The sequence below is a fragment of the Erythrolamprus reginae genome, chromosome 4 (genome assembly GCF_031021105.1).
Source record: "Erythrolamprus reginae isolate rEryReg1 chromosome 4, rEryReg1.hap1, whole genome shotgun sequence".
NCBI lineage: Eukaryota > Metazoa > Chordata > Lepidosauria > Squamata > Dipsadidae > Erythrolamprus > Erythrolamprus reginae.
This window is the reverse complement of record NC_091953.1, coordinates 81,564,661-81,578,600: the sequence shown is the minus strand read 5'-3', so window position 1 is coordinate 81,578,600 and position 13,940 is coordinate 81,564,661. Positions and strand designations below refer to the sequence as shown.

Genomic DNA, 13,940 nt, shown 5'->3' with positions numbered 1-13,940 from the left:
ACGCTCCCTTCCAGAAATCCAAGAATTTCTAAGAGGAGTGGCCAATCTCAGGCCTTCTAAAATCCACAGATATCCAACCTGGGACTTGCCACGGGTTCTCCACTCTCTTACTCAAGCACCTTACGAACCCCTGAACTCTGCGTCCCTCAGGTACCTATCCTTCAAGGTAGCATTCCTGGTGGCGATTACTTCCGCCCGACGCATATCTGAGTTGGCAGCCCTTTCTATCAGACAGGACCTCTGTCAGTTTCATCAGGATAAGGTGGTTCTGCGGCTGGACCCCACCTTTCTACCCAAGGTCAGTTCCATGTTCCACAGATCTCAGGATATCGTTTTACCTTCTTTCTGTCTCCAACGAGAGCATCCCCTGGCGATTAGATGGCACACTCTAGATCTCACTAGAGCGCTAAAGATTTATATCCAACGCACAAGATCCATCCGGAGATCTGAAGCACTCTTCATAGCCTACCATCCCAGATCCTTGGGATCCAGAGTGTCTTCCACAGTAATAGGTCGTTGGATCAGAGGGGCCATCTCAAAGGCCTACGAGACAGCTTCCCTCTCCATTCCAAGGAATATTACAGCGCATTCCACCAGAAGTGCTGCCACATCTGCCGCTTGGGCGACTCAGGCTCCGTTGGAAGAAGTCTGCAAAGCAGCCACTTGGGCCTTGCCAAATTCCTTTATAAAACACTACAAGATTGATTCGTACGCATCAGCAGACGCTGCCTTCGGAAGAAGAGTACTCCAATCCGTTATCTCTCACGATAGCAATGTACTCCCACCCTAGGGACCTATCTCTTGGGTATGTCCCATGTGACTGCTGGACCCACTCCTTCAGTACGGAGAATAGGCGTTGATTGCTTACCTGAACGCCTCTTCTCGTACGGTGAGTGGGTACAGCAGTCACTTCCCTCCCTTTGTGTGGTCTTCTTTACCTTCTATTCTAATTTCTTATAACACATGAGAGTTGAACATTAAAGAGCTTCACTACTGAGCCTAGTCTACGGATTCGCGAATTCTGGGGAAGGGGCGGATCCAGCAGTCTTTTTTAATACTAGGCTCAGTTCCAACGGATTGGACAGGAGCAACCCATGTGACTGCTGTACCCACTCACCGTACGAGAAGAGGCGTTCAGGTAAGCAATCAACGCCTATTTAAGACGTAGGTACATAATCCATCAGATCTAATGGATAGAGATGGTTTTAGACTGCTTAGTGCCTTTCCAACATTGTCTTCTGTAAAATCAATGTGTATTAGATAGTTGTAATTGTTTGTTGTTTAACTAGGAAATATTGGACATGTTGTTGCTGTTTACAAAGACTGAGCCGAACAATGTGTTGAACAGTTTGGATTTAATGGTTTCATCATTACAGTCTTTATTATTTGGTCCTTTTATGGGTGGGATGATTCTCGTCTCTTTAAGTAGTGCTGTTTCCAAAATTGTAGAAGGCACGTTGGATTTTGAACAGAAGGTTTTCCTCCTGTTTGATATGATAATTGGTGCATTCAGTTTTTATCTGTTGGCAAAAGTTTTTGTAGCATTTTTAAAAGTTGGCTATGTAACCAGTTTTGGGGTTTTGCCAAAGAGATTTTTTTTAATTGGAGCTTCCTTATTGCTATGTGTAGTTTATTTTTCCTGGATTTGGGGAGTTATTAGTGGTACATATAGTTTAATGACTGATTCAACTTCAAGCAGAAAAATGTTATACAGTGTTCCCTCGATTTTCGTGGGTTCGAACTTCGCGGAAAGTCTATACCACGGTTTTTCAAAAATATTAATTAAAAAATACTTTGTGGGTTTTTTCCCTATACCACGTTTTTTCCCACCCGATGACGTCATATGTCATCACCAAACTTTCATCTGCCTTTAATAAATATTTTTTTTAATAAACTTAAATAAATAAACATGGTGAGTAGAATAGAATAGAATAGAATTTTTATTGGCCAAGTGTGATTGGACACACAAGGAATTTGTCTTGATGCATATGCTCTCAACGTACATAAAATAAAATATACATTTGTCAAGAATCATGTGATACAACACTTAATGATTGTCATAGGGGTCAAATAAGCAATGAAGAAGCAATATTAATAAAAATCGTAGGATATACGCAACAAGTTACAGTCATACAGTCAACATGGGAGGAAATGGGTGATAGGAATAATGAGAAAAACTAGTAGAATAGAAGTGCAGATTTAGTAGAAAGTCTGACAGTTTTGAGGGAATTATTTGGTTAGTAGAGTGATGGCGTTCGGGAAAAAACTGTTCTTGTGTCTAGTTGTCTTGGTGTGCAGTACTCTGTAGCGACGTTTTGAGGGTAGGAGTTGAAACAATTTGTGTCCAGGATGCGAGGGGTCAGTAAATATTTTACCCGCCCTCTTTTTGGCTCGTGCAGTATACAGGTCCTCAATGGAAGGCAGATTGGCAGCAATTGTTTTTTCTGCAATTCTGATTATCCTCTGAAGTCTGTGTCGGTCCTGTTGGGTTGCAGCACCAAACCAGACAGTTATAGAGGTGCAGATGACAGACTCAATGATTCCTCTGTAGAACTGAATCAGCAGCTCCTTGGGCAGTTTGAGGTTCCTGAGCTGGCGCAGAAAGAACATTCTTTGTTGTGCTTTTTTGATGATGTTTTTGATGTTAGGTGACCATTTTAGGTCTTGAGATATGATAGAACCTAGAAATTTGAAGGTCTGTACTGTTGATACTGTGTTGTCTAGTATTGTGAGAGGTGGAAGGGTGGAAGGGTTTCTCTTAAAGTCTACCACCATTTCTACGGTTTTGAGTGTGTTCAGTTCTAGATTGTTCTGGTCACACCACAAGGATAGTTGTAATAATAGAGTAATAATCTGAATGGTTGCTAAGGGAATGGAAAATTGCAATTTAGGGATTTAAAGTGTTAAGGGAAGGCTTGTGATACTGTTCATAGCCAAAAATAGTGTATTTACTTCCGCATCTCTACTTCGCGGAAATTCAACTTTCGCGGGCAGTCTCGGAACGCATCCCCTGCGAAAAGCGAGGGAACACTGTAATGGTCTTCGGCAGTATTTCAGACGATGAATAGGATTTGCCAATTGAGAGGAGAGGTCAGTGCTAATGAGATCATAATTGGCTTTTTAAAAATTATAACTGGGGATCCCATCATTATGATGTTATTTAGACATAAGTCTATCATGCTGTGGTCACTGTTGGAAAAGGGTTCTTTTACTTGTAATCCATAAATTGAATTTGCACTGTTGCCGAAGATGAGATCAAGGCAATTGTTGAGTCTAGTGTTGTTGGTTCCTATTTTATCCAGTCCCAGATTAGTTACAGCATTGTACAGGATTGAGTGTATAGGTTCAATTGTACATTTGTTTAGGGATACCTATTTCCCACCAAAAAAAAAATACTGGGAGCCACAAAACCTGGATAGGTGTGGCTGGGGATCATTTGACTGGGTGGGAGTGAGTGATGTCGAATTGGCCACACCCACTCAAGTTTGTGGCTCCCCGTGTTTTCTTTTTTGTGGGAAATGGGTCCAAATGGCTCTTTGAATGTTTAAGGTTGCAGACCCTTGGGATAGGGAAATAGAAATTACTAATAGCAATAGTACATCGACTTATGTACCACTTCACAGTACTTTACAGCCCTCTCTAAAGAGTTTACAGAATCAACATATTGCCCCCAACTATCTGGATTCTCATTGCTATCTTTAAGTAGTACATTCTCTACTGTGCTAACTTATAGCAAGACACTGCTGGAACTTTTATGACTTGTGAAATTTGCTTACACAAGCTCTGTTCTCACTACTATTCAGCTGTTTTCCTTTGACACTCACATGGATAGCACCCTTCTATTTTTCTGACTGTCTTAATTCTATAAGAAGCCTGAGACAATTTAACATAAATTCCAAGAACAACTACAAGCCTCTTACAAATGATGTGCTGATTTATGGGACTGTTCTCCATTCCTGCACAAATTTTATCCTATAAATTTTTGCTTGCTGCTGCTTTTGAAAATAAAGATATGTCCAGTTTTTCATTGTTCCCTGTTGATTCAGGAACACCTTGCTGTGCTATCATCTCCCATCCCTGTGAGTGGGAAAGAGCAGTTTGAAATGGAGCACATTCTGCATTCCTCACACAGAATTAGAGACGAGTACAGCAGGAATATTTAAGTCTTGGAAATGCTACCCAAATGCCAAATAATGTTTTGAAGATCATAATTAGTATCCAAGATGGCACAGCTCCATTTCCATTTTCAGAACTCTCATAAATTCAAACCACCTGACTTGCCTTACCAGAAGTTCCCAGTTTAATGTCCCACTGTTGATGGGGAGGAGATTTTTCATGCATATTCTTTTGAAAATATTACATTTCTAAGATTGTGCAGTATGTAATTCATTATGCTAAAATTTATTATATCTCTCTATATATGGATATATATATATTTTTCTCCACATTAAGGAAAAGTCCTGAAGATGCTCATTCTGAACAACTAAAGGAAAAAGAAAAACAAAGTTTTTTCAGGGCAATAAAAAAGAAAAAGAAGAAATCTCAGTCAGTAAGTAGCTCATGTTTTCTGTAACATTTTGCTTGACCACTTTAGTCTACTTGCTTATTTAGACCACTTTAGAACTACTTGTTTATTGAAGTACTTGTTTATTGTATTTCAATAAACAAGTTTATTGGCAAATACAAAGGATTTGAAGATTATTGTGACATTTCTGGACAATCCTACTTGCTGAGCTCCTAACGTGAGGAATGCATTTCTGTGACCCATAAATAAAATTAAATAAAAATAAATAACTAGAAGCCAAATCAGAGTTTGTGAGGCATTCCCAGGCAGATAGGAAGTAGGTTCTGACAATTTTGTAGTGCCAAATTGGGAGAGCATGGGGCTGATTGTTGTGTTAAAACCCTTTGTGGTTGTAGAGGAAGTGTTTGCCATTTTTTCCCCATTTCACCTGTCTGTGCAGCCTACTGACTGCTGTCATTTGTTAGTAATAATGTTACCATTTACTACAGCCTAGAGAAGGATTCTACTGCTCTTTAAGTTAGAGAGGGTTCTTGTTTAATAGCTATCTCTGTAGGCCTGCTAGTTCTTGGCTCCATCAGGAAAAAGTTGTATTTCCAAGAGAAGCTGATTTAGTTAGTTAATTAGTTAGTTAGTTATTGTATTTAAATGCCATTCATTCCAAAGTGGACTCAGAGCAGCTAACAAATGCGATAAATACAATAATATTAAAATACATTAACAAATACATAATAAAATCAGTAGTCACGATAAATAATTTCTTTAAACAAACAGAGCAGTCAGTCTAATTCCAGGCCTGCCAGAAAAGCCAGGTCTTAACGGCTTTCCAGAAGATCGGTAGGGAGGAGATCTCTGAGGGCAGTTGATTCCATAGGGTTGGAGCCACCACAGAGAAGGCTCTTCCCCGAGGTCCCACCAACTGACATTGTTTGGCAGACGGGACCTGGAGAAGGCTGACTCTATGGGCCCTTACTGGCAGCAATGAGGTATGAGGGAGAAGGCGGTCCCGTAAATAGCCTGGCCCTGAGCCATTTAGGGCTTTAAAAATGATAACCTACACCTTGAATTGGCAACCAATGCAGCTTGCGTAGAGATGGAGTAACACGGGCATATCTAGGGTATACTCATTGTTGCACGCGCCACTGCATTTTGCACCAGCTGAAGTCTCTGAACATTCTTCAAAGGTAGCCCCATGTAGAGCACATTGCAATAGTCAAGACGACAGGTGATGAGGGCATGAATTGTTTCTCCCCCCAAGACCAAAGACGGAAAGATGGAAGCGTTTTTAAGAGGAAGGACCCACAGCCACCCAGTCATAAAAAAATTAAGAAACAAAAATGTCATGCTGTAGCTATGAATAAAATTCTGAAAAGTTTTGGGATTTTGAATGAATTTAATAATAAGTATTATGCCCTTGAAACAAGAAGACTCTGTCCTTGAAAATTGGTTTGCTGCAATTATTATCTATCCTTTAAAAATGAAAACTTTTGTATGATCTTTCCACCAGTTTACTTCATGTTAATATTACTTCCTTTTCTCCATCCATGAAGGGGGTAGGAAGGAATTGTTAATATCAGATGGGTGTCCCTATAAATTGATATAGATAAATAATAAGTAAATAAGAGCCAAGTACTGTACTGTACTAAGCAGAATAATAGTTTTTATCTAATCAATTTATCTAATTTTTATCTAATCAATATATTGATTTACAGTGAAGACTTGGAAATTAGAGTTGAAGTCCATCAGAATTTTTTATTGTCAGTAGATAAATCATTTAAGGATTCCTTAGTTTTGTTCCTACATAATTTAGTTACTGCATACTGCATACAAATTCTTTGTGTTTATTCCTAAGTAAGACACATCTATTTAATGTCTTATTATCTAATTAACCTCTTGAAAAACATAGCTTTAGGTTTTCATTTCTATTGAGAGATTGGTTTTATTAACCCACATATTTTTTTTAATTGCATGTATGTGTGGGTTTTTTTCTGTTTCTCTCCAGGTTTGCTGAACCTTTAACAAAAATTATGCAAAACGTATGTTGCATAAGTAAAATGATACATATATACTTAATTGACCTTTGTTTTTGAAATTTTGGACTATTTTGATAATAGTTATAGTCCATAATTCATATGCAAAACTTTAACCACACAAAGTAATGTATTCTAAACTTACTAAATATATACATTTGATAGGCACATTCTTAAAACATATTGCATGGGCAGTTAAAAAAAAATTCGACAGGCTTTTTTATTCAACAGGGGAATTAGTCTTATCTTGATATAATTATAAAAGTTAGATTAAAAATCTATGATCATTGAAGCTTTTGTATATAATTCAACAAATAAGACATATGGGTAACTCTCCTGAATTAGAATTATTGTGCAATTCGTTTTTGTATCTTATATTGCAGATAGAATCTACCAAGATGGAGAATCCAAGCATCAAGAAATCTCTCTTTCCTCTTTTTATTTCAAAGAATCATTTAAAGCATAGCTCTTCTTTGAAAAAGAATCCCGTAGTCACTCTACCTATGGTATTAACTTTTTAAAAACGGTAGCACTGAAAAAACTTGCTAGAGTACATCTCTTTTACTTACCACTATAGCGTGTGTATGTGGGTGTGTGTGTATAAAACACAAGACAGATAGACCAACAGACAGATAGATAGACAGAGAGATAGACAGACAGATAGATAGATATTTTTCTAAGGGAATCATACACTTCACACAAATTTAGTATCCTGAGCCAATTCCACAAATTCAGGAAACCTGGAAGTTTTTTCCTCCAAATTTCAAGGAAATGCAACATTATGAATAATTTTATCATCAGAATTAGAAATAAACATCTAATAAAGCATACAAGACAGTATCATTTATAATCAGCATGGATATAATGTGCAATTATTTTTCAATTAGAATATTTTTATTTATAAACCTTGCTACTTTACTTTACCTAAATAAAAGGAACACACAAGGTAATAACCATGGTTGAATTTCATTGGATATAGAACACTTTGGAAAGCTTTTTTTTTTTATATTCAATTATCTTATTATGTTGTTGACAAAATAAAAGATAATCCCTCTATATTTATATTGTCATCCCTCTTGACAAATGTATCCTCTTTTATGTACGCTGAGAACATATGCAGCAAGACAAATTCTTTGTGTGTCCAATCACACTTGGCCAATAAAATTCTATTCTATTCTATTCCATTCTATTTAATGGATTAACAATTTTTAATTCTAAATTTTATTTGCTGAGAAAGGAGTCTTCGCCAGTAATTTCCTACTCACTGTTAGATGACTAAACTGTTCTAAAGATACATTCAGCCAAAGCTTTTCTCTGAAGCTGACATGTTGCACTATTTAGCAGTTTCTCTGATTAGTAAGCGTACCTTTTTAAGCTAAATCTTATTTCTTTCATAAGGGAAAATATTCTTTCCTATAAAAGTACATCAAAATTAATTGAGGATTGTTTATATTTCTTCCTTAGCAAAAACCCATAGTTTTTGTGGAAATGGCTCATGATTTTAAAAGCAATATGGAATGTCATGAAAATGAGGGTGAAATAGAGCACTGCACTTAACTGCTCCCTCTCTCTTTTGCAATATTTAACTAACCGCATGTGAATGCCTTAAGGGTGGAGGTTATAGAAATATGCATGGCATCTACAAATATATTATTAATATGGAGATCTTAAAAGGGCATAGCAATAATGGGTTCACTTGCATTGCTTTGATCTGAGAAGCAGGGAGAAGTGGGAGACAAGACATAACTTTTAATTTTTTGTTCCCAGGAATTAATGAATAGATATTGTTCCATGTTACAGATGCCTGGAAGCGAAAATCAGGATCTTTTGGCAATACAAAAAGCTATTCGCACATCTAATCATCCAGGCAGCAGGCAGAAGGACTGGCATTCTGAAAAGATGACAGAAATCCAAGGACATGTAAGTTTAAATATTGCTTCATTTCATTTTAAGTCATTTGGCAGGTGAATAGTTGTTCTAAGTTACAAAACAAAGTAGTTTTGAACTTTTATTCTTGGGATCTCAAACTGAAATCATCACAAGTGCTGCTTGATTATTAGTTCATTAACCTAGAACTACATTGGAATTTTTAAATACATCAGTTTAAAAGATTTTATCAGCAGTGCCAACAGAGTCTTGCTGCTTTTATCAGATTGGCAAAAGAAGCAATTCAGTGTTGCATCTTTAATAATCCTGTGAGATACGTTTTGCCCGAGTAATGTAACCATCTAGCCATTAATATATATAAAATGGAGCAGATAGAATTATCATCTGCCTTATGTTCAATATACAGTTCATAAATAAGAATTGTCGCTCACTTTTTCTTGAGCTACAACAAAATATTGTTCCAACCATATGCTCAAATTGTTTATTTACTTACAAGTATTTCAGTCAAGGTAGCTTGCAAAACACAACAAATTTGGCAATAAAAAGTAATAATAAAAATCAGCGAAGACAGACATTTTGCTGCAGGACATTTTAAGTCCTTGAGCTGTGTGCTGAATGTACATCTCTGAGTAATTTATTCTAAAAATACAGAGCCAGTTGAAAATACATATTGTTAGTGATATGCAGTAATCAGACTGTTCACAGCAGAGAACAAATGAGTAGGTTGGAGATGTTAATGTTCAGAAAGGTTTGTGTGGCTGAAGGTAAGCCTTCAGGTTATTTAATGTCAATCCATTTAAAGCTGAAAGGTTAAAATCAACTTTTTAACTTTTAACAGAATGTGTTCACAGTCAGTATACCAGCTACAATACAACTACTACATAAACAACATTGCAATGAACAAGGACATACATTCAGTTTTGCAAATAAGATTGTTGGATGAGCAGAGACAAAAACAGCTAGGGAAGTGATTGAAGTCTGGGAAATAGGCCTCTTATCAGTCAACGGGAATGCTGATTTACCACCAGCTTATCGAGTACTTAGGAGGCGAAAGCTTAACAGCACCAGAAAACAACAACCAACTACTTAATAGTTAGTCAGCAGCACCCCAAGCCACAACAATCGGACACCACGTAAATACTACACAGAAAATAGCCCAAAACACTTCTCTAAGAGAAGTTCCCTGAGGATTGGCTCCAACATGAATCCGAAAGCTCTGAAGACTAAATCTCTTGTCCTGGTGACCAATCCAGATTGGATCCTGCACTATATAAACCAATGAAAATAATCCTTATTTAACAGCCAATCATTTTGTGACTGTACAAATTTGTAATTGCCATAGACTTTACACCCTCAGCCCTCATATATACACACTACAGTTACAAGACCATATGTCATTGTTTGCAGTTTGCAGTCAAGAACTTGGATTTGCAATGTTTTTTGTCAGTTTCTGGCAAAACCCTTCACATAAATAGGCTTGCATAGCAACTGTCACATTCATTTAAATGATTACAGTGAAAAGAAGATTACTTCAGGTGATTTTCATTGCATCAAATGCAGTGATTTATATTCCGGATTCAATTATGGTAAGAATATCAAGGACTATCTATAGTTTTTAAATTGGGAATAATTATCTCCAAAGAATATTCTCCATAGTGGGTGGAGCTAACCTCCAAGAATGGAATGACACCATCCTTTCAGACAATGAGGATTGTCAAATTGTTTATTTTAGTCCTCCTGCCACAACTTCTCCACTTTGACTCTGTCCTCAGGCAAGAAAGGACAGGTGTGTTCAGTTCCCATTCTTGAGGTAAACTCAAAATAGTCATCAAGAATTGCAAATTGTGAGTTTCTCCCCAGCTGATTGTCATTCTATTCTACTATCGCTGGGTCAAATGCAGCAACAGGCTTCAGCTCTAGCCACTAGCTAGAAAAGGCTAAACGATTAAAAAACAGTGTGCACAAGCATAAACTAGCAGTCTGATACTACCCCCTGGGGTGAGAAAGGGGCAATACACAAAAGATAAAGAAAGAACAGCAATTCCACCTGTCTACATGACTAAGCTAGCAACAACTAAGCTAATTACAGGAGGGAAGGAAGGGTGTGGGCCTGTGACTTGGGCAATGAGCAAATTGAGCAGCATTATATAAAATCAACTGTCTTCAATGGGGATTTTAACACTCTGACGTCGTTAGTAGAGGACTAACGAAAGCTTAGTTAATTTTAGTAGTTTTTAATAAATTTTAAACATTCCGGAGATCGCAATGGCTGTTGCCTCTTCATTTATAGACAGACAGACAGATAAATGCACACACACATTGCTCAAAAAAATAAAGGGAACACTCAAATAACACATCCTAGATCTGAATGAATGAAATATTCTCATTGAATACTTTGTTCTGTACAAAGTTGAATGTGTTGCTTCCTAAGTGGACAGTGCTCTACCTTCAGCTTAGCACTTGTGCATGGCTGATAATGCTGGCAAGCATGACAAAGGCCAATATAAGGCCAAGCATAAGGAAAGGATGGCTCCCATTCCCAATGACTCCAGTTCCAGAATAGCCAGGCCCTCCTTCCACAGAGAATGGTCATCTCATAGGCAGCCTCTCCCACCATCTGAATGGCTCAAACTCTCAAAGGCGGCCCAGAAAGATGAAAGCCATCAGGTTAAAGTCATAGAGATGATTTATTTGTTTGTTTGTTTATTATTTATTTATTTATTTGTTTGTTTATTAGATTTGTATGCCGCCCCTCTCTGCAGGCTCGAGGCAGCTCACAGCAATAATAAAGACAATGTAAAAACAAATCTAATAATTTAAAAAACACTAAAAACCCCATTATTAAAAGCAATCATACACACAAACATACCATGTTTGCACTAAATCTAGTGCAGGGCCACAAGATACTGGTCAGCCCGTGTTTGCCTTAGGGGCCCTTGAAGGTCCCAGTACCATCCAACTGCAGGTGGCCTCATGGCATCCTTTGGAGTCAATGTCTCTGGACAATCCAGATTTAAGCATTGAGGACAATTATATCTGGGAGGTCCCTCAGGCTGGGGGCCCCCTCCCATCCATAACCCTTACACCCACGGCTGCTGGACTCAGAGCTCCATCTCCATGGCCACAATTTGAACACCCTGATGTCCAAAACATGATTAACACAGCTATAAAAGAAGGCATTAAGGCAGGCATGAGACAACTTGCTAGACCTTTTCATGCAAGCACAGTAGCAAGCGGGATACCAGGCCAGGTTCCATATCACATTGCGGAACTAGAACCATTCATGACACATATTATCAGGACTATCCTCAACTATCTTTAGCATCTCAGTCAGACATTGAGGAAGGCCAAGTAGATCTGGACCTTTTGGAGGACAAAGGCCTCGCCCCTGATCCTCTGGTTTCCCCAGGCCTATTCCACCCAGGCTTTTTAAAATCACTTTTATTCAAAGCAAAGAATGCGGCCAACCTAGCCTCCTGTTTCTCTGACTCGCAAAGGATAGTCTCTCAGTAGATCCCTTATTTGAGGAGGCTACCTCACAGGCTGAGGTCATCCCGGCCCCTGCTCTCTTTGTCGAGGCTGTCCTGCGACAATGGCAGTTCCCCGCTTCAGGGCCCTTGCCTAATTCTCTGTACAAAAGATATTTTAATGTTGTAACACATTTGGCGCAACATCTTCCTGTGCCCCCAGTGGCTGGCCCAGTGCTGGCATTCTATTCTTCCAATCACATGCCAGATCACTTGGAGGAACTGCTGCAACCAGAGGACCGCAGGATAGAGCAGGCACTTCAGAAATTCTACCAGGTGGCCGCCTGGGCTGTCACAGCCTCCTTTTTCTGCTGCACTTTGCTGAGATGGCTCCACCAGCTCCAGGAGCATCTCCTTGTTTTAGACTTAAGAACACAGCAAGTCCTAAATAAGTTGTCCTGGCCCTATTCGCCAGGTGATGGGAAAAAATAACATCTGATGCATGGGTTAGGGACTCCCTAGAATTCCTCTCCACCCCCTGAGGTTTTTCCTTCGATGCCCTGTGTCTTCCAATCCTGAAAAACGAGTCCTCATGGAGGTTGCCATCCAGCAGCTGCTGGAAATTCAAGCCATTCGGTGGGTGCCTGAGGACCAGCAGGAGCAGGGGTTCTATTCCATCTTGTTCGTAGTCCCCAAATCCTCGGGTGGGTGGAGAGCAATTCTTGATCTGAAAACAATTACATTGTATATAAGATATTTAAGATGCACACACTTGTGAGTGGCATTTGGAAGGGGGACCTCACTTTGATCTCACTGAAGCATAACTGCATGTACCAATTCGGCCCTCCCACCAAAGGTTTTTACCTTTTTGCTATGCAGGCTTCCATTATGAAAATAGGACACTCCTATTTGGCCTCTCATCAGTGCCGAAGGTATTCACCAAGGTGCTGGCAGTGCTGGCCGTGCCAATTCCTGTATGTGTCTGGTCCAGTGTTACCTGGACAATATCCTCATTCAATCCTTGTCCCTGCACCAGGTGATTCAGGATGTCCAGGTAACAGTTAACACTCTCAGACACCACAAGTTCTCAGTGAATTTAGAGAAGAGCCACCTGTTGCCCACCACCAGGCTAACTCATCTGGGAGTAATTATCAATTCTCTGGAGTTCAGGATGTACCTTTCCCAGGGGCACAGGGACAGTCTATCTGAACTCATTCAGCAAGTTCTTGCCCCTAAAAGGTTCCCCTGAAATTGTTGTCCTTGCTCCTGGGCAAAATGATGATATCCTCCATTCATATCACCCAGTGGGTTTACCTGCACAAGGGACTTGCAATGGTTTCTCTTGCCCTTTCAGCATTCAGGATGCAGCACACTGGCATCCAGGGTCAGGGTCCCAGCAGCCGTCTGACACTCACTCCATTGGTGGTCTTTGTCAGACATCACGAAGGGTTGCTGCTTCCTGGAGCCTTGCAGAGTCATCATCACCACAAATGCTAGTGCATATGGTTGGGGGTCCTATGCACTGTCAGTTGTAGCTCAAGACACCTTGTCTCCAGTGAAGGCCCAGTTCAACATCAACAAGCTGGAACTGTGAATAGTCTTCCTGGCATTCAAGCAACTCAAACCTGATCTGCAAGATCTTGGAGGAGAGGGTCGAGTATTGCCCCTCATCCCCCATTGGCCCAGGAGGACCTGGTTGCAGATCTCAAGGCTCTCTCAATCCACCTGCCATGGAGGATCTTGCTGACAGAGTCATTGCTTTCCCAGGGGTCAGTGGTGTACCTGGATCCATGGTAATACCACCTGACCACCTGGTGCTTGTACGGTGCTCTCTGAGGCATCACTGGGTTCTGGAAGATGTCAGACAGAATTTCATGGCCTCCAGGAGGCTGTCCACTGAAAGAATTTATTTAGCCACCTGGAAGACATGCTTCTGGTCTTTGCAGGTGGGTATTCCTCTGTTGTCTTATCCATCGTCAGTGTACCTGAATTCTTGCAGCAGGGCTTGCTAAGAGCCTTTCCCCCAACATGCTT

General features: G+C 39.6%; 1 protein-coding gene across 5 annotated transcripts in view; it reads left to right on the top strand.

Moving 5' to 3' along the window:
• The window catches only part of CDKL5 (cyclin dependent kinase like 5), a 277,196-nt gene that overhangs the window by 250,760 nt on the left and 12,496 nt on the right, over positions 1-13,940 (top strand). For 4 of the 5 annotated variants that reach the window (XM_070750754.1, XM_070750753.1, XM_070750749.1 and 1 more), the window contains 3 exons: positions 4,453-4,549; positions 6,936-7,058; positions 8,353-8,472. In XM_070750754.1, coding sequence (XP_070606855.1) covers positions 4,453-4,549; positions 6,936-7,058; positions 8,353-8,472 — 340 coding nt within the window. The remainder of the gene's footprint in view (positions 1-4,452; positions 4,550-6,935; positions 7,059-8,352; positions 8,473-13,940) is intronic. The other variant, XM_070750752.1, reaches the window with a different exon arrangement.